Source organism: Callospermophilus lateralis, chromosome 5 (assembly GCF_048772815.1).
Source record: "Callospermophilus lateralis isolate mCalLat2 chromosome 5, mCalLat2.hap1, whole genome shotgun sequence".
NCBI lineage: Eukaryota > Metazoa > Chordata > Mammalia > Rodentia > Sciuridae > Callospermophilus > Callospermophilus lateralis.
Genome location: NC_135309.1, coordinates 66425782 through 66453713, shown reverse-complemented (window position 1 = coordinate 66453713; position 27932 = coordinate 66425782). Strand labels below are relative to the sequence as shown.

General features: G+C 42.1%; 2 protein-coding genes across 3 annotated transcripts in view; one reads left to right on the top strand and one right to left on the bottom strand.

The window, feature by feature from the left end:
- Stk32a (serine/threonine kinase 32A) overlaps positions 1 to 12926 on the top strand; it is a 93012-nt gene extending 80086 nt beyond the window's left edge. The window contains exons 7-11 of the mRNA XM_076855945.2: positions 7391 to 7507; positions 10077 to 10202; positions 11613 to 11741; positions 12376 to 12440; positions 12833 to 12926. Coding sequence (XP_076712060.1) covers positions 7391 to 7507; positions 10077 to 10202; positions 11613 to 11741; positions 12376 to 12440; positions 12833 to 12926 — 531 coding nt within the window. The remainder of the gene's footprint in view (positions 1 to 7390; positions 7508 to 10076; positions 10203 to 11612; positions 11742 to 12375; positions 12441 to 12832) is intronic.
- Positions 12927 to 19046: 6120 nt separating this feature from the next.
- Dpysl3 (dihydropyrimidinase like 3) overlaps positions 19047 to 27932 on the bottom strand; it is a 106460-nt gene continuing 97574 nt past the window's right edge. For both annotated transcript variants that reach the window (XM_076856751.2, XM_076856752.2), the window contains exons 11-14: positions 27350 to 27520; positions 25953 to 26132; positions 24077 to 24239; positions 19047 to 22393 (exon numbers count right to left, since the gene is read on the bottom strand). In XM_076856751.2, coding sequence (XP_076712866.1) covers positions 22305 to 22393; positions 24077 to 24239; positions 25953 to 26132; positions 27350 to 27520 — 603 coding nt within the window. In that variant the 3' untranslated portion in view covers positions 19047 to 22304. The remainder of the gene's footprint in view (positions 22394 to 24076; positions 24240 to 25952; positions 26133 to 27349; positions 27521 to 27932) is intronic.

Here is a 27932-nt window from a genome sequence, read left to right as displayed (position 1 = left end):
GGAAGAGACTCAAGGGATGATTCATCTTGAGGCAAAATTCTTTTCCCTCTGTGCATTTTTAAAACCATACAAATTTTGTACTCCTGAAGTATGATGGTGGCACAGACATATGATCTATAGTCTGTTCTAAAAGGGAAAAGTGAGAAACAAGGAAGGAATAGTAGGTCAAAGTCCATTAAATCCTAAGTCTCAAGAATAATCCTCTTTGATTATAATAAGTGATTAATCCTGTCATTTGCAGCCACTTGGATGGAACTAGAAGATGTTATATTACATGAGATAAGCCAGGCACAGAAAGACAAATAGAACATGTTCTCACCCATTTGTGGAAGCTGAAAATTGATCACAGTAGGGAGAAGTAGCGAGCAGAGTACAGATACCAGGAGCTTTCAAAGGGTGGGAGAGGTGAATAGCGGGTCAAGAAAGAGTACCAAAATACCTTGGGGGAAGTAGTGTAGGTGTATACATAGCACAGTAGGGTAACTATGACCTACAACAATTAATTATACATTTCAAAATGACTAGAGAAGAGTTTGAAGGTTATCAACACATAGAGAGGATAACATTTAAGGAAATAGAAATTCTAATTACCCCGATTTAATCCTCAAACATTGTATACATCACACCTTATAAATAAGGGCAAATATTATAAGTCAATTAAATATAGAATAAAAGCACAATCCTCTTTGGCTTGGTTATCTTCCCTCCAGGCCTCCTGGGCTGGCAGTATCTTTCTCATGGCTGAAGGTAAGGGATGGGAGACTTACTTAGGGACCCTTCAGGGGCTCTGTCCATAGGTATCTGCCATCCTTATAGGATTCTGCCAGGTGGTGGTCCGGCCCTTTGGAACTGAGGTAGCCCTGACCCCAAACCAATGCACTCAGGACCTGTGGTCAGAGTGGCAGCCTTGATGGTCTCTGAATCACCCTGGGGTCCTTCTTCCCTTACCAGAAGGTTAGTGCATGTTCACAACCAGACAGCTCTATGGTCCTGCCTTGTGAAATCTAAGAAGTCTGTTAGTCTTCCTTCATTCCATTCCACTTTCTCTTTGGCCTTTAACTCAATCCGTGAGTATCTCTGTGGTATAATCCCATCTCTGTCTCTGGGTTTTTTTTGTTTGTTTGTTTTGTTTTGTTTTTCTTTTTTGTTATTTTGTTTTTGATATCTGATGAAGTTCCTGAGCCACACATGTCATCTCTTCCTCAATTGATTGTTCAACTATATCCTTAGTGTTCTCTTCAGAACAAGCTGTCTCATTTCTTGCAATATGTATAGGCCAAAAGTTTTCCAGCTTTTCAATTTCTGGTTCTTTTGTTTTTTTAAGAGAGAGAGAGAGAGAGAATTTTTAAATATTAATTTTTAGATTTCAGCGGACACAACATCTTTGTTTGTATGTGGTGCTGAGGATCGAACCCGGGCCGCACGCATGCCAGGCGAGCACGCTGCTGCTTGAGCCACATCCCCAGCCCTGTTGTTGTTGTTTAACAATTTCTTCTTTGATTCATCCCTTTTCTTTTACATTTTATTGTAAGTAGTTAGGGGGAAACCAAGCCACTCCTTGAACATGTTGTCTGAAAATCTCCTTGGTCAATACCCAATTTTAATACTACAGGTTCCATCTCCCATGAAAAACTGGAACATGGTTCAGACAAGTTCTTTGGCTCTTTATATCAAGGATCACTTTCCTTCCGTTTCTGATAACATGTTCCACATTTTTGTCTAAGACCTGATGAGAACTGCCCCTAAAATCCATATTTATGGCATATACCTCAAACCTCTTGCAGCTTCTACCCGATAACCAGCCTCAGAGTTGCTTGGAAATGTTTGGGTAGTTGTAGAAGTACTCCACACCCCAGTACCTATATCTATTAGGTCAGCCAGGCTGTCTTAAAAAAAATCCATCTCCTGTGGAGCATAAACAACAGAAATTTGTTACTTTAATAATGGAGGCTGAAAGTCAGGGTGTCAGGATGGTTAGCTTTGGGGGAGGGATCCCTTCCTAGCCTGCAGATGACTGACTGCCTCCCAGTGTGCAGTGTGTCCCCAAGTGATAGGGATAGAAATCTCTCTCTCTCTCTCTCTCTCTCTCTCTCTCTCTCTCTCTCTCTTTCTCTCATATTTCTTCTTGTAAGACCACTAACCACCAAAAGGGCTCCACACCCATGACCTACTCTAACCCTAATTATGCACCAAAGGCCCCTGTTCCAAATACCATCGTATTGAGGGTTGGGGCTTTAACATACAAGTGGAGGGCGGGACACAAGCATTCAATCCATAAGTGGCTGTGTACTGTCAAGATCCTGGTAATGGATGCAACTGGGATTCCTCCAAGACCCAGGAGTTGAAGACTTTCAACTGTCTAACTTTCAGAACTCACTCATCTCCACAGGACCAGAACTGGGTATCAAGTCATCATACAAATACTGCAGCTAGCCTAGCCTCTGGAGCTGATCTTTCTGCTTTAGTCAGCAGCCATTGTCCTGGCCTTATATCATTGCTCCATAATTTTTATACTAAGAGTTCTATTTAACAGCTGATTGGCCTGCTCACATAACTGTTAGAAGAATAACTGTTAGAAGTTGGGGCTTCATTTTGCTCAGGGAAGCAAAGACAAACACTTCTGTAGCAACCAAAGGAGGACTTCACAGTTGGATTGGATTCATTCACTCCACACAGTTCATTTCACACTTCGACATTGATTTGTTCACTGTTCTGACTCCTCTGTTCCTGGAGATCACATAACACTATTGGTTAAGCAGATTCCAATCTTGGTGAGTTGTTCATATTAATGGAGGTGGACCACTTCTATAAGCCAGACATGTGGGTCCTCCATGAGTAGCCTCACATATGGCCTGTTTTTATTTTCTTCTGATGGACTTTGTCCCATTTCTTAAAAATAGCTAATGCATATGTAGATATAAAGTTATTATACAAACAAACAAGGAAGAGATGTACATCATTTAGATTATAGAAAATCTCTGTTCTTTCCCATCTCACCATCAAGTTCTTCTCCCCTGACGACTTCCCCGGCTCCTTGACAAGCACCCTCTCTGGTTCAGGGCAGCTGTGTTCTGCCCTCATCTGCTGTAACACACAGCAAAACAAAATCTGAGCAATGAATTAAAAAATGGAAGCAACATTCTAGTATTCTTTAAATAGGACTGGGATTGTATTTAATTATCACATATTCATAAGAGGTCTTCTTGCCTGGCTGCAAAGAATTTTGCTAAGAAAATAGTTACCCCCTCTCATATTATTTTATCTCTAAGTTAGTTCCCTGTGATCTAACAACACTGACAAATTTATTTTTCTAAAACACAGATATGACCTTTCCTTCAAGACAAAAATGTTTTGTTCCCCAGTTCTTTACGAATGCACACACCCACACACATACATACAAACACACCTTCATATGCTGTAAATTGGCATTCTTGGTCTTTCGAACTAGGTTGACTTTTCAGATTTTGCTTCCATTCAAATAATCTTGACCCTTCAGGAACTCACAGAAGCCTCTGTATTTCCTCCTGTTCTTGAAGCATGCCTCGGGCTTTTTCATCTCTTCTTTCTTTGCCTATAAAGATATTTCTAAGACAAGCCCTCATCTTCTTAAAAAGTCACTCTTTATACATTTGGGAAATGCTAAATTGAATTTGAATAAAGTTAAAGATTTACATACAATGTGTACTCTCATTTCTATAAAAGGATGTGCTATTGAGCTTCCTCAATTTTATGTGGGAATGGCCTTCTCCGGATCTCCTTGTCTTAAAATCCTGCTCATACTTTATTGCCTATGACAAGTGGCACTTCCTCCAAAGGACCTTGCTGTGAGTTCTCCAACTAAACTGACCTGACTCTCTGTCAAATGTTTAGGTATTTTCTGTTATGACCTTTCTGAATTTAAGCTTCTTGGAAAAATACAGAAAACCACAAAAATGAAAGTAAGAAACCAGTATCATCCTAAAGGCAAAGAAAATTTACAGTTAAGAAATCAATCACCCTGTGACCTTCAGACCCACCTTCAAGAATTAAGAGTTTGTTATATTTACTCTCAAATCTTTTCTGTTCTCATAAGGATAATCTGTCTTCATATATGGAAATAGATATAATTTGTTGTTGTTACTTCACTGAATTTTTAATGAGTATGTATAAGTTATACAGAATAATGGGTTTCATTTTGGCATATTTGTACATTCATAGAACGTATTTTGATCATTTCCATCTCTCAGAAACAGAATCATGCTTCACCTTTCTGTTGAGATTTATTATTTTTTCATATATAACATAAAATGTATGACTTTCTAGATCAGAACACCTAAACCTATTTTACTTTTGGGGATTAAATTCATTTTGTAAATATATAGCACTTAAAAATTTTTCCAGGTATACCTAGTTTTATGTCCTTGTCTCTTCTATAGATTGTTAATTTCCTAAAGGTGAGGAGTATATCTTATATAGTTCAGTATTATCCCAGCGTTTAATTTTTGATAGATACATAATAAATGTGTATTGAATGAATGGAGTAACAAATCACTTCAGATCAATTTTGACACATTCTAGGAAACAACCACTGAGGAGGTTATATGTAATTATGTTTAAAATATAGCTAATCTGAAGAAAGGGAAATACTAGCATTTAATTACAAGTATCATCATCGCTAAACCTCAGAGGAAGTTTGATAAACAATGACTTCCTCCATATTTACAAATTCTTATTTACAGAAAAAAATACATGCTTCAAAGAGAACATGTGCTTAAAAATGATTCCTGCAGTTTCTGAGCTGATGGCAGTCTTAGTGAAGGGGTCCCTTAACTATTAACCTGCTGCCCTGTCTCTAAGTCTCTTGGCTATCCCATTGCGAATGAAAGCCATGGATCCCTGGCTTGTATCGCTTCGTATTACCCATAAGGATTAATTTACAACAGGCATCTCCGCAGTTCTTGCATCAAAATCATACATCCTTCCCTGCAGCTCTTTATGTCTTGTACTCCCAAAATATGACTATAGTCAAAACATATCATTTACTTCTAACATTTTACTTTTCTATCTTGTTCATTCTTTGTACTCTCACCTTTAATGTATATGCTACCTTAAAATTGTTAGAACCTGTAATATGTCACAACTTTTATGTTTCGTATACATTGCATCCCATTTATTGAAATGTGTGTGTTTCTCTTTGTGTGTATGATCTATATAAGTATTTATGTATTTCTATATGTAGATTTTAGGCTGCTCCAACATAGAAATCACAAATCTCTTGCTCTGTGTTGTATCTCCAATGCCCAACAGAGGAACTGGAAGATAGTAGGCTTTCAAAAAATATTTGTTAGATGAATAAATATGTATTTTTGGTAATTGATGAACTAAAATAAATTTTTAAAATTTAGAACTAGAAAAAGTAGGTTAATGAATAAGATAAAGACAGTTTGATTTTTTTTTTAAATTTTGATCTGACAGGCCATGGAGATTATTTTAAAATGTGAAATTCAGTCATGTGGCCTTGTAAAGTAAATAAAGAAAATCATACACTTTTAAACTAGCTGCTTATGGCATTCATAGGTTAATTCATTCAAGGCTTTCAATTGTTTTGTTTTGTAGATGGCCAAGAGATAACAGGTTTGGAAACAACAATGAATTGAAATAAAGACGAAATTTAGGAAAAAGAAAAAAATCCATATACAAATTCATATAACCCTGGACTCTTGCATATGCTAAGCCTGGCTCAACTCCTGTGTTGTGGTGGATTGTGGATGAGTCCTGTGGAAGACCCTACATTGCCCTGAGGCTAGTAATAGCCAATAAATATTGGAAATGAAGCTTCTAGCACTTCTTTTCTGATATTGAGTTGAGATATTATTTCCCTATATTATTACTGAGACAAATGGCTTAGCTATGGTCCTTTAATTAGTCTTGAGGGAAGGAAAAACTGTTGCAGTTGTTTTGAGACCTTACTTAAAAAGAATAAAAAGTTCCACCTACTCTTTCTCCTAGAGGTCACCTTCTGGCACTGCCTGGTTCCCAGAGTAATTAACGTTGACTTTTTATGAGTAGAATTAAGTCTTTCTTCACATCGTGGTTACAGAAGACTCATTTTGTCAATCACTATTCACATTTACACCTGCCCTTTTCTACACTTGTATCAGTAATGATAAAAACAGCTCTCCTGTGTTGTGTCCAGTAGGTGTTTGCCACTCAATGGAGAACTTTACAGTATTATCTTCTTCTCTGATTCCCCCAGAAATCTCAAGAGGTGGTTCATTTTGCAGCTGAGGTATCTTCATGTTACTGATGAAGAAACTGGAATCCAGAAATTGAGTGGCAGAGTTTAGCCCCGGAATCCTGTGTCCTCCGTCCTTGAATTCTTTATTTCATTATATTATTTCTTAATACTGATTTACCACAGGGAAAAACATAAAACCTCTCCTTTCCCTCAGTTTAGTTCATCAGTCCACAGTCATTTATTAAACATCTGGAAATGGGCAGGCAGGTGGTAAGTGGAAATTAATCTAATGTGGAAATTTTGTTCGTTCGACAAACATGCATTAAACACCTGCTAGGGGCTAGGTCCCATGGACAAGAATGTGAGTGTGTTATACTTCCTGGTTTCAGTTCACATAAAAGAGCTGAAATTCCAGTGTTGGTGAGTCCTTTATGAAATAGAGAAGTCAATATGGATAAATGCTGCCCTCTAGTGAGAAGCTGTGCAAACCATAACAGGTCCACAGTTCTATTTCTTTTCCCAGAGTTGAAACTATGGATGAACCTGGTTCTCCTGGAAATTGGAAGGGGGGAAAAATTGTGTGTGTGTGTGTGTGTGTGTGTGTGTGTGTGTATATATATATATATATATATATATATATATATATATATATAATTTTTTTGCTTCATCCTATAATTGGGGCTGAGGCTGGTGGTTTCTGGGTTGCTTTCTGTCCTGAACTTCCTCATTATATTTAAAACAAGTGAAAAGAAGGGCCTAGCAAAATTCTGGATTTCTTTATAAGCAACTGTTATATAAATTTTTGAATTTTTTTTAACTTTAGGTACATTCTCAGTAGTTTGTGTAAATACTTATATAAATTACCTTATAAGCCAGTTTCATCTCAGAGGCTGACTCACCTCATGAAATATTTTGTTTGGATCAGTGGAATTACCAACTTTTAAAATTTTGTGATATTTCACAAGAAACCAGAAGTTTCTGGCTTCTCTTTTTTAAAAAGCAGGAGGTCTGGCAATGCTTGCCCACATATGCCATGCCAACGTGATCAACTGGATGCGATGATAATTGATACAGATATTTTATTGGTTGAAAACTTAGCTTGGAAATATTACACGATTTTTTTTTTCTTTTGCCTGATCAAAATGAAGACTCTTCCTTCTTGTCTCCCTTTAGAGACCATATCATATTCGCTCCAGCACATCCAGCAAGGAAATTATGCACATGTTTGAGACGGCTATTGTGACTTACCCTTCTGCCTGGTCACAGGAAATGGTGTCACTTCTTAAAAAGGTAAGAAGGTTGGGGAGGGAAGAGTGATCAAATTATGTGACAGGCCACACTGAAAACCAGCCTTCGACATAACTATCATGCACCCACAGAAAACGGTAAGAGGGAAGACTGCACGTCAAAAGGAAGTGAGCTTCTGGGTGACCCGTCCCACACCTGCAGTCCCAGTGACTCAGGAGCCTGAGGCAGCAGGAAAGCACGTTTGAGGCCATCCTGGCAACCTAGTGAGACTCTGTCTCAAATAACAGTTAAAGCTAAAAGAAAAAAAAAAGCATACTTTCCAGTTTAAGGCTGAAAACGCTAGAATTTAGCATTGGGGCAGTCATTCACGATGATATACATTTCTAGAATGGTTGTGCAGCCAACAGCTTTTAAATACATGACTTCATTAAGTCAGTCCACAAGTACCCCTGGAGGTCTCAAAACCTATTCTGTCCAGATGGAAATCCTGCTGTCTGTATTTCATGGCCCTCTTCCAGTGTCCCCTCTCTCAGTGACTGGCCCCTCCATACTCCATTTATGCAACCCAGCAATCAGGACTCATGCATCATCTCCCTGTCCAATCCATCACCAAGTTCTGAAATTTGACATTTTAATATCGTTTGAATCCTTTACTTTTCAACTCCACTCCTATTTTCCCAGTTTTGTCTTACATGCTTTTGCCATTCCGTTCTGTCCTCCACTCTGCCCTGTAGTGGTCTGTTCAAAGGACAGTGCAGTGTCTTCCCATTGCTCTTAGAATAAAGATCAAAATAATACACACAGTGTAAAGGTACTAACTCTTGAGCCTTAGTTTGAACTGTTGTCCTTATCTTTCCCTACACATAACTGCTTTGGCTTTCTTCTTTTCCTTCACCTCCCCTTCCTTGGCCTCACATAACATTCTCCCCCTGACCACATGGCCTTTGCACATGCTCATCTCTCTTCCTGGAGCACTGCATCCAGTCGCAGTCCCTCCCACTTCATACCTGAGATTGCTAATACTCAACATGATTCATTGACTAGTTTTAATTCATGCCTCCTATAGGTACATTATAATACCAGATATTAAGAGAAGCATTTGGAAATATTTATAGAAATTTGATGTTGCTGTAGTGTCTATGCACATGGTAAGTGGATCTGTCTCATTGAATAGGCTACAGGTTTGTTTAGTTGATGTTGAAGTCTAGTTACAGGCTGTACATGGTGTGGAGCTGCACATTGGCTGGGCACAATGAGACCACATATTAGTTTGCATGGGTCAGAAATTAAAACAAACAAGCAAACAAAAAACACTGGCCCTTCTACATAGTTGGAGAAACAGCTTCAGATCTTAGCTCAAATAGCACTTCCCTGGGGAACCTGTCTGTGTTGGAAGCTCTGTAATAGTAACTTTCATTCATAACATTTCTACAGTTTGAAATTACACGTAGCATTAGTGTGATCCTTGGGTTAATGATTGTCCTCTCAAAAGCTGCATGGAGGTAGGGACCACGTCTGACTGTGTACCATGGAATTTTCAGCATCTCCTGGCTGAAAATGTGGTATTTGAATGAATGAGGTCCATAGTTTTTATTGGATTTTTAGGGCACCCATGTTCACCAAGAAGACTAAACACAATTAGAGTAGGAGCTCAGTAGTGTATGATAAACAATTACACGAAACAGATGCTGAGGTGCCCAAGAGGATGGCCATGGTTGAATATAACATCTTTGAAGGTCATGGTTGCTGTTGCTGTTTTTAAAGGAGAGAAAATTTCCCAGGTTGTGCTGGTAAGGGAAGAGATTAAGGAGCTAAAGATTACAAATCTACTTCTCTTGTCTTTGGCATCAAGTTCCCTGTTTTAGAATAGGGATGTTGCTACTAGTAATGTCAAAAGAAAAGAATGGGAAGGGGGGTCATTTTTCATAGCAAATTATTTCTAAGTTTTAAGACTGCCCCACGTCACCCCAAACTTTCCACGGTTGTCCTCTCCGGGAGCATTCCCAGGGGGCACTGACATTTCCCCTTTGAGCCACACTGTTGATGGAGTGGTTACCAAGGAAAATCTTCAACTCCAGTTATTAAACCTGGAAAGAACTATAACAGTAACCTAACTACACCTTTTCTGTGCCACATAATGGATGTTGAATTTAGTTGTAAAAACAGCTAAAATTTTTTGTGGGGAAAAATTCATCTCACTTGTGAAAATGTGTGAACATTTACCACCTAATGTGAAAAACTTTTTATATTCATGTCCTTATTTAATCCCAGATAAAGCCTTATGAAATACGCTGTTATCTCTTTATTACAGATTGGTAAACTGAGGTTGAGAAAACAAACATGCCATAGTTAGTAAGTAGGAAAGTCAGGAATCAAAGCTGTGTTTGAATGAGTTGGAAGAGCTGTTTGTATTTGTTACATGGCAACCCGACTCCTAGTGTTGATTGTGACTCTACACTGTGGGTATTATTAGCATGTGGATTTAGAGAAGGGGGCATGACCTTGTCCCCTTCAGTCCTGTACTTGTCAACACTGAGAGGGGATTTGAGTGTATTCTTTGTCCCCCTGTTTTGACCTTCCCCATGATATTAATGTTTTATTCCATTGGCAGCTACTTGAACCTAATCCAGACCAACGATTTTCTCACTTGACGGACATTCAGAACTTCCCATATATGAATGACATGAACTGGGATGCGGTTTTGCAGAAGCGGCTCATTCCAGGATTTATTCCCAATGTGAGTCAATCCTAACAAGCCCACATAACTCCCATTCTGTTACATCATCACTCTGTGTGCCTGATCAGAAAGTCACACCAGTGTTGTAACAGAGCTCAAATATTTTTGTATGAGAAAACACATGCGGGGTAAGTTGGTCACCAAAAGTCACCTAGCAAGTGGCCAAGATGAATTCTAACCTAGGTCTGGTCACATCTGGAGATCTAGATCCTAAGCACTCTCTGTGCTGTGCTTTTATTGGAAAACACTTTTAGTCCCTCAAATAGTCATTTCCATGAATCTGCTAGTTGGAAAAAAAAAAGTTTTCTCTGACTTCAAAGATGTCCTCATAATTTGTGTCCACAGAGATCTCTCAGTCAGAGGATTGGAAACTGTTGAGGTTACGGTGAGGAATTCATTGTTACCACTTGCCCTTCCTTCTTTGCTAGTTTTATCTTGTGGATTTTTATTTTTTAAGTATCAATAGCCAAAGAGAAATAATTCCCACTGAGTGAGTACCCGACCAAGGGACATCCTCGTCCCGCGACAGACTGCTGGTGAAAGCTTAGGCTGGGGCCTGGTGAGGCCTCGACTTCTTCTCTCTGCCTGAGGCCTGAGTCACACATTCAGTAACACAGTTAGTTGTGGGGTTGTTGGGAACAAGAATGGCCCATTAGGGACTCAAAGAAACAACTCAGAGATTTTCATTATGGGCACGTGGGGATGTGACCTTGCGTGTGAACGGCTGGGCAGGGGTGTGCCAGCGAGAAGGTCAAGTGGGATTGCAGAGAAGGAGAAGCACAGTGTGGTGGGATCCTGAGCCTGGAAGTCTCCACCTTATGGAGCAACAGAATAGGGACCTGAAGCTCCTGCCTGTCACTCTGCAGCGTCTATGGGGCAGCGTGGGCCTGGCTGATGTGGACAAGATGCAAGCCTGGGTACCACCTGTTGATTCTGTTCTCCTCTTAGCTGCATGTTGCCCTGAGATAAGCTCTTTGTCACAGTTCTCTGGCTCCTATGAAACTGAATCATTTGAGGCCATTATTAAAGGGTAGGGTCTCCTATTCAGAAGCCCTGATTTGAAAAACCTGGCCGGAGACCTAGGAAGTCAAAGAAGCCACTCTGGTGACTCTGATCTATTAGCACACACTTTGAGAGACGTGAAAGCTCAAACTGTAGAAAAATTATTTTAATTTGGTTTCCTTTGTTACTCCCTGAGAAGTAATTGGAAGTTTATAAAAATAAATACAATATAAAATCAAAGGATTTGAAAAATGATGCTGGCAACAAATGATATAAAACTTGGAGTTGGAATCCGAGCTTATCATTCTTGGACTGCTGCTTAGGACCCGGTGTTTTCCTCCACGTGGGGTCTGGTGTGTTTTTATGACACAGAAGCGTGAGGACTAAGCCAACCTCTCTCCCTTGTAGAGAGGCAGGCTGAATTGTGACCCTACCTTTGAACTTGAAGAAATGATTTTGGAGTCCAAACCCCTTCACAAGAAAAAGAAGCGTCTGGCAAAGAAGGAGAAGGAGATGAGGAAATGTGATTCCTCACAGGTGAGGAGGACCCCACCAGACCCAAGGTGATGGGCATCCCGTGATCACTGCTATACCTTTGAGAGCTGCTGTTGGGAGGTCAACTTGGCACCCTGATTTTGCCTGACGCAGAGGGACTTGTGACTGTCGTGAGGGAGGTATGACAGTGGCAACCAGCCTTCTGGCACCTCTGTGATCAGAAGTGGCAATCAGTGATCAGAACAGAGATCCCCATATTGGGAGGACATAATCCTAATTTCCCACCATGGCTCCAGCCTGCTGCATGCAGGCAGCTCCAGAAACATGGGCACAGCTCTGTGCCAGGGTGGAGGGTGGACAGCAGGTAGCTGCTACTGTGCTAAGAACTGAAACCCATAGTAATGATTACCATCTTACCACCCATGCCTTCCCTCAATATACCTGAACAACATACCCTCCATAGACCTTCATTAGACAGATTCTGCTAGGGCAGTTGGCTAGATGGAGAGATCCCTACTCTGCCATCTTCCAGCATCTTCCTCATATAGCTTCCATCTTGAAGCTACCCTTGTACTTCTTAAATGTGGTTGAATAGAAACCCTGTAGGTTGTTGGCTGTGAGGACCCTCATTCATCTGCTAACTACACTCTATTGTTTTTCAATGTCCACCTTAAAGACATGCCTTCTTCAAGAGCACCTTGAGTCTGTCCGGAAGGAGTTTATAATTTTCAACAGAGAAAAGTAAGTAACTGCTGGGGGAACAACGGTTTAGAAAATGATGCTGTTTTAGCCAGACTCTGTTTGCAGAAACCCAGTGTATTTTTAACACTTTTTATTTTTTCTAATGATAAAAACGATGCACATCTATTATAAAAATTTTGGAGAATTCAAGAAGCTTTTTATTTGTAAAAGAATTTTTCAATAGTAAATTATCCTCACATCAACTTTTTGTTTGTGGGAAGGGCGGAGGAATTGGGATATAAATATAATGACATTTTAAGGTTTTCTCGACTCACACCTCTTTATAAATTGTTGATCTTTGTTATCATTTCAAAAGTTTAAACTTTTGGATTTCAAAGAATAAATCTCTCTCTCTCTCTCTCTGTCTCTCTGTCTCTCTCTCTCTCTCTAAGAGTTAAAAGAGATGTTAATAAAAGTCAAGCAAATCTAGCCTTGGAACAAACCAAAAACCCACAAGAAGAGGATGGCCACAATAACAACCTATAAAGGCCTCTGCATCTTCTTCCTGACTTGGGACTTCTCAAGTTCTTGCCACCCCACACCTCATGATGTAGACAATGTGACAATGACTATCCTGTTAAGCGGGCAGCATGCCATGGAAAGTCCTGGGCCTGAGCCCCTGGGATCTGACTTCACCACTGATTCACTGTGTGACTTTGAGCAAGTCATTTATCTACTTTCTGTGCTTCAGTTTATTCATATAAATCAAGAGGGTTGTACTGGAGGACCTGCACCTTGCCTTTAGTGCTGCAGTTGTTATTCTAAATGGCCTTTATCTTAAAAGGAATATCTGCAGATTTATTTTTCCATTCCTCTGACTACACTGTGACAAATGAACATCGGACACAATGAGCCCCTTCAGAGCTGGAAAACTTCCTAAGACATCAGAATCCCAAAGACTGATTGGATAGAAATAAGGAATCCCATGAGGAAGAAATGCCTAGGGTCAGATGGAAGTAACAGGTTTATAGGACCTTCAGCGGGGTGCTGGGTCAGCTCCACCTTGGTTTCTATCAGCTGGTAAGAGCCCACTGTGCACATGGCTCCCCAGCTTCCTTTCAGTGAGATGATATTGGTACCTTGTAACCAGTGATGATGAGAGGGTTTATGCCATGGGAAATGAACAAATGCTACAAATCAGGGCACCTTTTTCCTTTTAACAAGCCAGTTGTTGAATAGTAGCACACCGTTTGCCTTCTTCCAGCATGCATGTTCCTTGAGGGCTAATTGTCCTCAGAAGATTAGCAGAGCCTGCATCTGGATAGGATCAAAGACATCTTCACATGACAATGTTGACTTTATGGTTCAGTGAAGTCACACTGTACAGGGTGGTTATATAGTAAGTTAGAAGTGCAATTGGAAGATGTAAGACTTGCCTTTGAAAAACACCTTCATCACCCACAATATATGGGAAATATCTTCTCAATGAAGCCTAAGGAGTGAGTTGCCATTCTGTAATGAAACAAGTCACTCTTGTGCTCTTTATTTTGGGTTTCATTTTGGCTAATACTAGGTGAACTAAAATACTGAACATCTTTTATAGTGTAGAATTACCCTTAGGACAGTGGGATGCTCACCCATGTGAGAGGTCAAGTTCATGGAGACTCACCATGGGAACATGTTTTCTACCCTTAGGACACTGAAAAATTGGCAGGCAGAAGTGCCTAATTATTTAAAATATTATTGGTTTCTCTTTTTCTTTACATTTTATCTATTTATTTGCCAGGTTTAATTCACCTAAGTGTGCATGTAACTCTACTGTGCTATCTTTGCAGAACTATTTTTGGGTAGAGTCAAGAGGTGAACAGGCTTTAGCAGGATTGTTTTCACATCTTTGCTACTCAGATCATCTAAACCTTGGCTGCAAAGGGAGAGTAGGGCCTCACCAGTTACCTGGCAACCAGGAAGACCAGACTTGCACCCACTTGGGAAACCAGACAGGTGCAAATAGACTAGAGAAGTAAGAGATATGGCTGCATGCCTGCCTCACAGAGATTGCCAGAGCGGGGCTGCATGGGGGTGACTAAGCATGGGTGGGAAGCCAAAGCTGAACTTCAGATGAGTGTTCATGGTTTTCTCCTCATTGAGTTAATGGGCCCAGAATTTCTGGCACCGCTATGAAATAGTGCTTCTCTGATTTGAGAACAACCATATTTTGGGTTAAAGAATCGAAATACAGCTCTTTTCCTCTTCCGTTCCTTTTCCCTCAGTTCCCATTCCTTATTTGTCTCTGCAATTTTGTTTTTCTCCAAACACTAGAAACGCAAAGCACTTGCTTGACCCACTTTCAGAGTGGAGGGTGGGTTGAAAAGAGCAGCCACCAGAAGGCCACCAGATTCTGCTCACAGTTGGCCACCTCTGGCGAATCAGGAGCCAGGTGCATAGTTACCAGCTTCCCTCTTGTGCTTGTCTTTATTCAAATCCTGATGTGCCCTTGACTCACCTCTCCTGCCACCTGGGTCCTCCTCTGCATTCCCCCAAAGGAGAGGCTTTTCAGAAATGCTTACCAAAGGACAGTGGGACCAGGAGGCTCTCCATGATGGTGAGAGCAGATCACGTGTGGGGCTGCACATCTGTATAATTTAAGGTAGGGTAGGAACCCATACGATCTCTGTAGCTTGAATCCCTACTTTCTATACCCAGAACACTGCAGTCCACTTTCCGAATCATGAACACACTGATAAGAAAGTTCAGTGCTCTCCAGATGACTGACGTGCAATGTGCTTCATATTAGAAAAGAAAAAGCACCAGGCTGGATCTGTGGCTCAATGGTGGGTTTGAAACTTAGAACCATAGAAAACAAACAAGAAAAGGCACTGCATCTGATAGCATGGAGTAAGTCATTCTAACTGCCTCCTACCATGTGAATTTAAAGACAAGAAAAACTTTTCCAAAAACAAATTGTAAACCTTTCCCAAAGTTCTTATGGTGGTTGCTAGTTATGGAAATCAGATCCTTTAGTTTTATTCCATAATTTGGGCTAATAGTCAATTCCCCATTGAATGGAATATGTCTCATCTAGATTGGGAACGAGGCTCAGGGATGAGAATTTTAGAAACCTGCATCCTTTGGTTTGCCTTTCTGGAAGATTTTTCTCCAACAGCATCCTCCCTTACCTGTAGAGAGCATCTGAGGCATCTCAGCAGATTCTGAAGACCAGAGAATCCTTCTTCTAAAACTCCTGCAAGGCAGTAGAGCCTCCAGCTCCAGGATATTCCGTGACCTCCCCTGAAGTGGGGCAGCCCAGCCCTGCAACCCTGACCGTGACCCTAATTCCGTGGGAATAATGCTCTGCTAATGACTAACACCCCCTCTGAAGTAGCACTAGTTTTGGCTGAGGTCATTGTGAGGGCAGCGTGAACTTCAAGCAGCACAGACCATTACAAGATTGATTATAATAATCTAATTAATTAGTGGCTAGGTTTCATCTGATAGGAAAATTTTAATCAGAAGTGACTCAATTTTCTGTCATTATAGTCCTAGATTGGATGGGTGAATACATAATTAGGAAGAAAGAGCATTAATGTAGCTATTAATTCGTCAGCGTTGCAGCTTTTGGCTGGTGCAGAAACGCCAGGGGTTCAGCTCTTCAGAGGCTGAACCAAAAGGTTTGGAATGCATTGTGAGTTTGTTTCAGTCCCGGTATTTGTCCATAGAAAATCCTGTTTCCTACTTTTGTCCACCTGTGGTTATTGTTTATTACAAGCTCAGTGTGTGTCTGGCTGATATTAAACATTGATGGGAAAAATACACACTTTGGTTTTCTGTGCTTTTGTGAACCAATGGCTGATCTGGCAGCCCTTGAATGAGAAAAACTTGCTTCTGTTGAGCTGTAGCATGTGCAATGTCACTGTGCCTGCATGTATTAAAATGTCTTATGTAACAGTAAGCCATTGACCTTTCTTTGTCACGTCTCTATTTGTGTGTGTGTGTTTGTTTTCCCAAAAGAGAGTATCAGGGTGCCTAAATTTACCTGCTCTTACTTCCATTTCTTGTTGTGAGGAAGGTCCCCTAACAGAGAGGAGCTGGTGTTAGAAATGTTGTTCTGTTACTAAGGAACACAGCACATCTTAATTGGTCCACATATACAAAAATGAAAACACCTGATTCCTTTAATATGCACACTTCAGGGAACACAGTCCAGAATTCTACCTTCTGCCTTTCACCCTGTCTCAAGTTCTCAGATAGCTCATGCATCTTTTTTCAGCATCCAGTCCCATTGCACTCATGAGGGCAGCTTGTGGATGTTCCAAATCCCATAATTTGGGAGAGGAAGGTAACAGGCACCTATGAACTCTTGCAGCTAGGCGCAACTTCTGGCAATGAGAGAATAAAGGAGTTTTTTCCACTACCTCCCAAACTCACAATAGGTCGGTCAGCAACCAAACACTTACTCCATAGGCTGGAAAAAGCAGGCAATTCTTGTGGACTCTCAAGTCCTCCATCCTGAGAACCCTATTGTCAGGTCATATTAATTATCCTGCTGTGCTATTCTGAACAGCCAGCTGAACAAGGGGCAAGGTCTAGAACCCTTTAGATTTTTAAGTATGTGATGACACTTTTGCATATTGCTTTGTCCCTTATGTCATCTCTATCTCTTGCACATGGTTGGTGTCCCTGCTATGATGGGTTGGTGTTAGGAGAGCTGATTCCAGAAGGTTCTTTGGAACCAGAGGGCCTTGTTTTTACTCTTCAGTGTTTTCATTCCCACCTGATTAGATGTGACTCTGCCACTGAATATCTCTGGCCTACAGAGGTGTGAAAATGTCGATGTATCTTTCCCCAGCTCCTCTGAAAGCCACCTCATTCCTTTTGGAGTCCTGCACCCTGAGTTCATTTTAAGTGTTGACTGTTCCCTTTAAACCCCGCTCAAATCCTTAGAAAAGCCCACTCATTCCTTGGTCCGGAGCAGGGAGAGGTGTTCCACCAGTCCTGAGTTTGAGCCATTGCGTGAGACTATAGACCAAAGCTTATTGAACATCAAACTGGGAACCTCAGTGGTAAAATAACTCTAGTAGGTTCAGAGTAGCTTTGAATCTGGTTTCTGAGCTTCTGTGTTAAAAGGTACACTCACTTTGTGCTCCTGTATCAAAAGCATTGTCCTATCAAACCAAGAGGAATTCATCACATGCAAAAGCAATTAATTAGAAATTACCATCCCCAAGGCTCCCATTTCCTCCCCGACCTATCCCAGCTTACAACCAGACCCAACTTTGGGTTAAACATTCATGCCTTGCAGGCTTGTGAGGCCAGAGCCATCCCAGCATATATCCCCTTCTCTGGCATGTCAAATACCAGAATCCACATAGTTTAGGTGACTCAGGGGCTGGACATGTGACCAGGTGTGGGCAATTAATCCAATATGCATTTCTGGCCAAATGACTGGTTCTTGGCACACACGTGATCCAACCAGACCAATCAGAGTCAGCCTCTTCTGAACTACGGAGGGAAACTGCCTCCTTCCTCTGAGGTTACCAAGAGGTACAACCAAAGCTTGGGGCTGCTGATGACCAGCTTTGCCCCCTCATGGAAAGAGCTTTTGTCAGAGGAAGCACCCACTCAAGCCAGGCAGGGCCAAGGTGGAGAGGCAGCATTCAGCACTTCCCCCAGCCAGGCTTGAGTCTGCCCATCCCTGGACTTTTCTGTTGCAGTAGATTTTGAAAATCCTCCTTTCAACCCTCCACCCTCATGCCCTTTAGCAAGTGTCACCTTTCCCGTGAAAACATGACCTGCACACATCACACACTGGATTCAGCAGAGTTTCCCCACAAGGGTTTGGCACATCAGTTTGGTGGGAGGTGAGAAGATGACACAGGGTAGAGGAATTCAGTAGTCCAAAGGTTTGAGAGCCCTGATTTGGACAAGGCTTTTGTTTGTTTGTTTGTTTGGGGATGTGGTGTTTGTTTGCTGTGCTGGGATGGAATGCAGAGCTTTGTGCATGTGAGGCAGGTGCTCATCTACTGAGCTTCACCCCAACTCTGGAAAACGTTTTAAAGCCTCCTCCATCATAGGATTTCTCAGCCTTCAACTTGTTGGTATGTACCTTCACGTTCTCCTAGGAGTAGACACAGAAAATAATCCTTTCAAACACTCAGTTGACCCCTGAGATCAGTTTGCTAAAGAATATTCTTTGGCACATGCTTAGTTGGTGTTTTTAATCAAAATCTAGGTTTCTCAAAAGAAGTGGAGCATGCTTAGAAAGCAAGCTAATATCGAGGATTTAAGGGATGATAAAATAATAATAATAATACCCACAAAACAACCCTTTTAGGTTCTGTCCTGGTTTCTGCCAGGTTAATTCTCCATGGTGATGCCTTTTACGCTGATACTGACTCTGATGGTCCATAAAGAGAAATTTCATCATTTGCTAAAGTTTCAATAATGTCATCAAATTCTGTGGCCCAAACTAACGACTCAGTGAAAAGATAAGACACACATTTTTTTTTTTTCCTCCAGATAACTCTGTTTTTGTCAGACCTGCCTGGCTGACTAACCATTTCAGTCTTATTGTGCAATTCTAACGTAGTAGATAGAAAGACACATCACACACAGAAGGGTCCTGGGAAACAATGTTGGTAATTTTATAGTTATTTTAATAACCAGGTTTACATTAACAGTCACTTGATGAATTTTTTTTTTCTTTTTCTTTTTTGTCTTTAATCTCAGCTAATTCAATACACAGTTTTCTTCACGGTTCAAACCAAACAGCTCTTCACGTTCCAGAGCTGCCTCACAGCTAGCACAGATCACAGGGAGATTTACTGTCTGTCCATATCCACCAGGCACAGGACTGAACACCCACACACCATTTCTCAAAGGGGGAGCTTATGAGGAACACTGGCTGCTCAGGACAGCCCGTGAGCGCAACTGGGACTCAAGCTGGGGTTATGCAGGGGAGAAGGCCTGGGAGACTTGTGGCAAGAACCAAGATTGAGAACCATACACCCTATTGAAGGGGTATCTCAGGGTGAGCAAAATGGAGTCCAGGCTAAGGAGGATTCAAGGCCCTGTGAGAATGACTCTCTGGGTATAGTCATAAAGCAAAAGGCCAAAGGATGACTGGATTTTGAAAAAAAAAAAAGCCATTTTCAGGTTAACTATAATCCTACTAGTTTTAGGAAACTTAGGAGAAAAAGAAACATTCATATTAGGGTAGCTGATTCAACAGTTCCATAGATATCCCCTCAACTCCCCACACCTGTGACCCTCTCAGCCGGGACGCCAGTGGATTTCCATCTGGGCTTAGAAACAAAGAGAGAAGGTTGGGGGGTGGCAAAGCCATCCTCAGAGACGGGCCAGGCCAAGAGATGAGGTGGAAAAAGCTGTCTTGGGAGTGAAACTGAAGACCAAGTTAGCCCTCCACACTTGGGTGAGACACCAGCGAAGTTGAAGAGCACCATGACTCACCGTCATTTTCTCCCCCAAGCCCCTTGTATAGGGCTGTTCAATGCGTCTATAGAACAGAGTAAAACTGAATATACTCAAGGAATTCTCTGGAATTGCTATACTTAAATGTTACTAATGGCAAGTGAGATTGGGAGACTTCCTAAAGCATTGCCCATCTTGAGCATCAAGGGTTTTTTCCTACGGAATAGACTGCTTGTGTAGAATAGAAAGTCCTGGGTGAATACTCCCAGTGCAGTGCAGATGACCCATTTGCTCATGGAAGATTTATCTCATGGCATGGAGAGGGCTTGGAAGGATTAGTGGGCCAGGGACTGGTAATCTCAGAGCAGATGGTGGTGAACAGGTGGGTGCTCAGACTAGTTTATTTACGTGTATTTTCCTCCACCTGGTGGCCATGGCTGGTACTGCCGCTTATTCTAAAGCCCAGCCTGGCTCCTGAGGTATGTTTTCAGATCTGGCAAACTCCCTTTGTACATGAAAGTCATTCTGAGTTCCATGAAAGGCCCCCCAAATGTTTGAATTGTAAATTAAAGCTACATTTTACTTTTTATTTAAGTTTCCCTTAAAAAAAAAGCACCATAAGAGCCTTAAAATATCAAGATTCCCTACTATGAGGTGAAAGTCTTTTTTTTTCATGACTAGAACAGAAAGTAGCTTGCTTGGAGAAATACTCTTCCTTAGATATTTCTAAATATTTTTGTAGCCAAGTGTTCACTTTTCTCTAGTTCTTAACTTATTAAAACCTGCAGACAGGCCTAGGGGGCAGGTGGGTGTGGCTCAGTGGTAGAAAGCTTGTGTAGTATGTGCAAGACCCTGGGTTTCATCCCCAGCACCAGAGGCGGGGAGGGAGGAAAGAGAGAAAAAACAGACCAAAAAAAAAACCTCACACACACACAAAAAAAAATCAGAACATGCAGTCAGAGGTAATGGTTTCTCCTAAGCACTGAAAAGGTGTCTGAGGCCTGCTCTTCTCTTCAAAGTACTTAGTACACAGAGTTATGGGTTCTACCAGCTGTATTCCCCACGGCATGGAAGTCTGATCCCAGGTTGAATATCTTCTTCCTGCATAAGGGTCTCTCAGTTCTGTACATCCTTGCCTTGCTCATAGGAATTGGTCCATCACTGAGTGTTCAGAGGTGGCCTGATAGGGGAAATGGACACATTGGTGCTACTTTCTTTTATGTGTACCATCAGAAAGGCCATGTCACGTCACTTCCACTCACCTCAGAGATTTTAGTACCGAAACTAAAAGTCCCCCCCAAGGATCAGCTAATGGAAGAGGAAATAGATGGTTTAGAATTGTAAAACGGAACCAGGGTTATGTAATGAGCTCCCTCTGCTCCAGACCGGCTTTTTCAAATCCCTGCTTGACTCCCACATAAGCTGAGATTACCTCTTCATAGTGAAAGTTAGTGAATAACTCCTTTTTAGTCATGCTGTGCCTGATCTCAGGAGATTAAGAGCATCACTCACTCCTGCCAAGAGAGGCCCTTCATTCTACCCCATGCAAGCTAAAATCTGGACTCAGGATGCTCTTCTCGTCTGTGGAGAGGTGACTTTCCCTGTGTTTATAGGGAAGTGAGCTTAGGCTTCTGCGGCCCTCCATGCTGAAGGCCTTTGCTTTGCTCTCAGCTGCTACTTATCAAGAGCACCAAAGAGAAAGGACTAGAGGAAGAGAAGTGTCATTTGCTCTCTCCCAGTCTGGCCTTCCCACCACAGGAAAGAAGGTTCAAAAGCAACACTGAGAAAGAGGCCCCAGCAAACACTGGCATAATCAAGCAGGTGGAAGAAATGGTTGGGTTTTGGCGTTTTAATTAGCATTCAAAGGAACAAAATCTACTAGGGAGGGACGTGACAAATTCCAGAACCCAAAGATCCCCGCCTTCTCTGCAGACTCTGGGGCACTGTGATAAAGTGAGGGCTGCCACAAGTGACCACCTTTCATGAAAATAAACACGCTTCATCGACACAATACACAATACCCCTTCAGCTCACCTGGCCCACCCACCTCCCTTCTATACGCCCTACCCTAGCCCTCTGCACCCTCCATCTTGCTCTGGGCTCCCACCACCCACTCACCCCAAATAACCTGTGTCCCTTTTGTTCATTTTCCTGACATCCCAGCTTTGTCTGTCCCCTTGTCATAAGATGCAGCACTACACACGCTCTCAACACTATAATATAGCAGACTCTTTTACCTTAGTGGCCTGTCTGATTGCATGCATGTAAATGAGGGAGAGGGTCAAACAAACCAAGGCTATGCATAAACAGAAAACAAAGCAATATTCGTAAAGCTAGGCAAGCGAGCGTAACATGGAGAAACATAAGGCTTGAGGCTTATTGATTCTTTAGATCACAGCCGTTTGGATTCGCTTTCCTTCTTAAACATTGGTGTACCATTTTGGCTTGGAAAAAATCTCTTCTTGCATCTGCCCCTCTTCTTCAGGGAGAGGTTGCTTAACTCAGGGATGTGATATTAGAACGGCCTCCAGGGGGCGCCACGATGCGCTTGCTGGCCGAGCGGACCCCCTCATCCACTTGGGTGCCTGTGGTGAAGGGGTAATGGTAAAAAATAAATTGATTAAAGAATGTAAGAGAGTAAGTGTCTCCCTGGCCTCATCTCCCAAGAAACTTAGATGGACCTTTTATTTTTTTTTTTTTTTGAACTTTTCATATGCACTCCCCTAGCCCCTGGAAAATGACCTTCTGGTAGGAACAGCCAAGTTCTTATTTAGATTTCATCTAAGCCCTCATAATAAAACTAGGAAGAACAACAATGATAAGAATATGAAAGATAGCTGCTTGCATTATTGTGGCTGGCCATGTTGAAGAGTTCAAGGGGTACCTCATGGAGTCTCAGCAGTGTGAGAGCCACGGTCACTTGCCCAACACCCTACAGCTTGAAGTGGGGTGGTCAGGTCCCTGCAGCTACACAAAAGAAAGCATCAACCTGTGCCTGGATCCATTCAGAAAGGAGCCACTGAAAGCTTAAGGATTCAGGGAGCCAGGGAGCAATGGAATGAGTCCAACACACATACGAAGTTTCTTGGGACATCCGAACCCCTGGCAAAGATTCTTAAAATCTTAAGCACTTTTCCTTTGTCTTTCTCTACTTCTCTCATCTCTTTTCCTCACTGTTTTTCCTGCTTCTTCCATTCTTCACTGATTTTCCTTTCCTTTCTACAGGACTCAGATTTTCCCTTTAAATATATCTTTTCTTTCATATTATCTTGCTTCTCTCACATTTAAATAGTGTGTTGTAGAGATGCAAATCTACATTTTTTCCCATAAGAATCCTATTCATTATGGAGCAATTGAATGATTATTTTCATACACACACACACACACACACACACACACACACACACATATATATATATATATATTTTAGTTGTAGATGGTCACAATATCTTTATTTATTTTTATGTGGTGCTGAGGATAGAACCCAGTGCCTCATACATGCAAGGTGGGTGCTCTACCACTAAGCTACAGCCCCAGCCCTTGAATGATTATTTTCTATTTGTAGAAAAGTTCTTAAAGAAAAGATTAATAATATAGGCAACACATGGCAAATTTCCAATCAATCGAAACTACCATTAGCATTGTTACTACTAGGGAAGGCAGACTAGAATAAAAATCCTACATTAAAAGAAGCTATTGCTGGACTGGGGTTGTGGTTCAGTGGTAGAGCACTTGCCTGGCATGTGTGAGGCACTGGGTTTGATCTCCAGCCCCACGTATAAATAAATAAAATAAAGGTCCATCGAACAACTAAAACAAAATTTTTTTTTTTTAAAAAGAAGCTACTGCTATTTAAGGATAAAAATAGTCTGAGTGTTCTTTAACCCTGAACAGTTTAAAAAAAAAATACCCCCCCCACACAACATACTGCCAAATTCTCATAGGTTAATGTAGAAAATCACTTCATAGTGGAAATCAACTCCTCTGCCCTGCTTCTAACCCCAGCCAGGTCTGATCTCTGAGCAGAATTTGTCATCGTTTGAACTTGATCTCTAACTTGACTGTGGCTTGTCTGATTTATTTTCACCCTTACTGATAGAGCAAACCTTCCTCTTTGCCCTAGTAACCTTCTCCCTAAAGACTGTGCCCAGTTCTGGGCTCGAAAACCCACTCAGGCTGAGCTCTTAGGATCACACTCTAGCTTCAAGGGTGCACACTGACATTCCCCTCCTCCTTCTCTCCTCCCTGGATCAACCTGTCCCACTCACCTGACAGGCTAAATCCTGACTGGTGGAGATTCCTCACAGGTGGATTTGGCCGAGTGGGAGAGCCCCGGGTAGAGCCCGCAGGGGTGCCCCCTTTGGGGGTGGTGGTCAGGTCAAACACAGGCCCATCGTACATGCCCCTTGGGACGGCATGCAGGTCCGCCATCTGCAGCCAGAGAAACACATCAGTGTTCAACAATTTAGGGTCTGCTCTAGACTGCATAAGTGTATCGGTGAATAGTGTGTGTTGGGGGTGGGGCACCAGGATATAATAATGATAATGAAGGTACTTTCAAGGAAGGGAGAACTAGTGCAAAATAAAGCAGGTGTCATGGAGGAGGTCATTGAGGGGCCCCCTAGAAAGACAAGCTTACTTCTGAAGGATCCAAAGACCCTGTTATGGGGTAGGGATTGGAGGTGGGAGAAGACAGTGGGGGGATGCAGAGGAGTGGTGTGGAAGGCAGAGGATCGGCAAGTACCAACAGCTGAACGTAGAGATGTTGTGGGGTGTTAAGAAACATCACACAGCTGCAGTGCAGCAATTAGGAAGGGCGACAGTATGAGATGAGGCTGGACATGCTGGCCAGGATGGGATCACAAGGAAGCTCCTCTTCAGCACAGAGATGAGCTGGCTGGCCCTGAAGTTTGAGTCTGTCTGTGGTCTGACCCACTGACCTCTAGCTGTGGCTGTGAACTTGCCCTGGACTGTGGAGCCAGCCAGCAACATCCACCAAGTGCTCTGTGCTGGGCCTTGTGCCAAGGGTTGGGGTTTACAGTCACATGAAACACAGTGCCTTCCCCAAAGGGGCTTACAGTCTATTAGACAAACACTGCCAGACCACCCACGGCAGCAGTACAGTCGGTTGGCAACCTCCACCCAGGTCTTAGCATGGCCTTGAGGGAGGCAGGGAAGACACACTGCTAGGCGCGCTTGATAGTTCAGCATGGGTCAGTGCAGAACTCCAAGGGGGTACTGCTGCCCATCCTTCCCTCCATGCCAGTGACTCAGAGCAGGCACATGAGCCAAGCTCATCAATCTGCAGATGCTAATGACACATGGAATGACGATTGCATCTGTTCTCCCCAAACCAAGAACTCTAGATCATCAGCTTTTCTTTGGTTTCAGAATCTAAGTCACATTAATAGAAAGAGTTGATAATAGGGAAGTTTGAGTATCATTGCCTTCTCTATCAGGACAAACTTGGAGTATGGAGCTCAAATTCTGCAATCTCAGGGCTGGTCTAATCTTGTTTTGGGTTAAGGTTATAGGAGGGTAGTCTGGAGAGTGAAGAGGGGAGGAGAACGAATGGGAAAAGAAATTTTCCCATTCATCCCTCAGTTAACTAGAGCTACCTGTGTTGGTGTATGTGTGTGTGTGTGTGTGTGTGTGTGTGTGTGTGTGTGTATGTGTGTGTGTGTAAAATCAGGGACATTAATAAGATTTTACTTGACCCACAATAACTCAAGTTTGTGAGCATTTGCCCCTGTGAAGCAATCCTGGGCCAGCTGAGACAGGGACAAGGAGGTACAGACTACTTCTCATTTTAAGCCTGTAAGAGTAATTTTTTTATTAAAAATAAACTAATATTACATTGTAATGTTGAAATTTGGAATTCTTTTAAATAAAAGCACTATAAAATATAGGGAAATCATTTGTAAAATAGTTTTTTTTTTTTTTTTTTTGCCAAATGTTTTCAAACTCCCTTTCATAGCATGTTAAGTCTGTGTATTGTTCCTGAAGAAGAGATCACTGCTACAGTTTTCTTTATCAGGGTCCGGGGAACGCAGGCCCCTCCGAAACTCGTGGTGGTCACTATCCCAGAGCCTGAAAGGGACACACAGCCCCTGACCCACCTCTGGGGTTCCACCTGCTCCTTACCTTCCTCCTGGCTTTAATGCGCTTGTAGACATAGTCGGAGAATGGGCTGCAGGGAATGAAGCGGCCTGCCCCTTGGGTCACGTGTAGGTTGCCATCTTCCAACATGATCTTGCCCTGGCAGATGACGACCAGAGGTGCCCCACGCAGCTCCATCCCTTCAAAGATGTTATATTCTGCAGCCTAGAGATGGATGAGGCAAAGCAACAGCACGGGTATAGGGAAAGGAAAAGAGGACTACGGTTACCTTTTGTGTTGCCTTTGGTGTCCCTAGGAAATAGGTCACCAGGTAAGCCAGGAATAGCTCACAGTGTGTCTGCAAGCTGTCATGGGTAGAAGGCACCAGGAAACGGATGCTTACAAAGTAAAGACTAAGCTTCTAGCAAAGAAAAGCGTCCAAACTTGATTAATGTCTTCAAGTACCAGTCAGTTTCTGTTGATGGCAGTATTCAAAGAGAAACTGAAAAACCACCAGGGCTGCTATACATGAAGTCTTGTGTTGAGAGCGTGGATTGAGGGAATACGTGGGTCCCTGCTGGCTCAAAATCACGTAATGTGACATGACGTGATGTTTAAGCCAAGACTGTTACCACTCAGAATGGGTTTCTCTCTACTTGCTTTGCTTATGCAACAAGGGAGAGACATTACTACAAAGTGGTTAAGGACATGAGCTGCAGTCATGTTGTCTCGGTTTCAATGTTAGCTTCACCAATGACTTGTTGCATACATTATTTAATTTCTCTGTACTTCCATTTCGTTATCTATAAAATGGGAGTAATAAAAGTAGCTGTCTGTGGGAGAGTGTTTTGGAAATTCAATGAGCTAAAAGCACAGTGCCTGAAACATAAATGCTTAAAAATATTAGCTATTGGGCTGGGATTGTGGCTCAGTGGTACAGTGCTGCTCGCCTAGCACAGGCGGGACCCGGGTTCAATCCTCAGCACCACATAAAAATAAAGGCATTGTGTTGTGTCCATCTACACCTAAAAAATAAATATTAAAAAAAATATTTGCTATTTTACTAATAAGTATTTTTTGAAGGTATTAGGTTTGATTGTTATCTTCCACATGAAAAGGAATGTGACAAAAATATTTATATTTTCCCCTCCTCTCAAAACATAGAGTCTGTCTAAGCCTCAGCAATCATAGGAGTATGGGCAGAGGTGGAGACACCATCATTGTCCATCCCTGAGTGACACAGTCCCTCTGTTGCCATGCCACTTTGGAAAGCAGAAATGAGAAACAAACAGTTTGAGTTTTAAGCCACTAAATCCGGGAATGGGTCATTATTGCAGCCCTCCCTGGACTAAGTATGCTGGCACACCACATGAACGAATTTCTCATGGCCAAGCTCTGTGCAGGCACTCTCCATCCCTCCACTCTGGCCAGCCCACACTCACCGACTGGTGGTTCTTGGCAGAGACAATCCTCACAGCATCTGGATCCCAGATGACCAGGTCGCTGTCAGAACCCACAGATATTCTTCCCTTGCGGGGATACAGGTTAAAGATCTTGGCAGCATTTGTGCTTGTCACAGCCACAAACTGGTTTTCATCCATTTTCCCAGTGGCCTATCGAAATAAAAAAAATTTATATATCCATCTCTTTCTCTATATCAACAAATGTAGGGCTTCTGGGCTCAAAGGAAGAGGATCAGAAATCCAAAGAAGCACCCATGAGGTAAGCACAAATCCTCACCAGGCAAGTTGGAGGAAGAGCTGGGCTGTCATGTTAACCAGGCAAAGAGGGTAAACTCGTGGTTTAAGATGAAAGTTAATGCTCCGGCAGAATGCATTTTCTGGATATGTATATATATTTACTTATTTACCTCCTATAATTCCAAAAAGGATTAGAGAGTGTTCATAGTAAAAAGAAATGTGATTTTGATGTGACTTTTTAGATATGTGTGTGTGTGTGTTTATGTGCTCATAGGATAAATATACAAGATTCTCGGTGACAATAATAGTTACCCCTGGGTTGTAG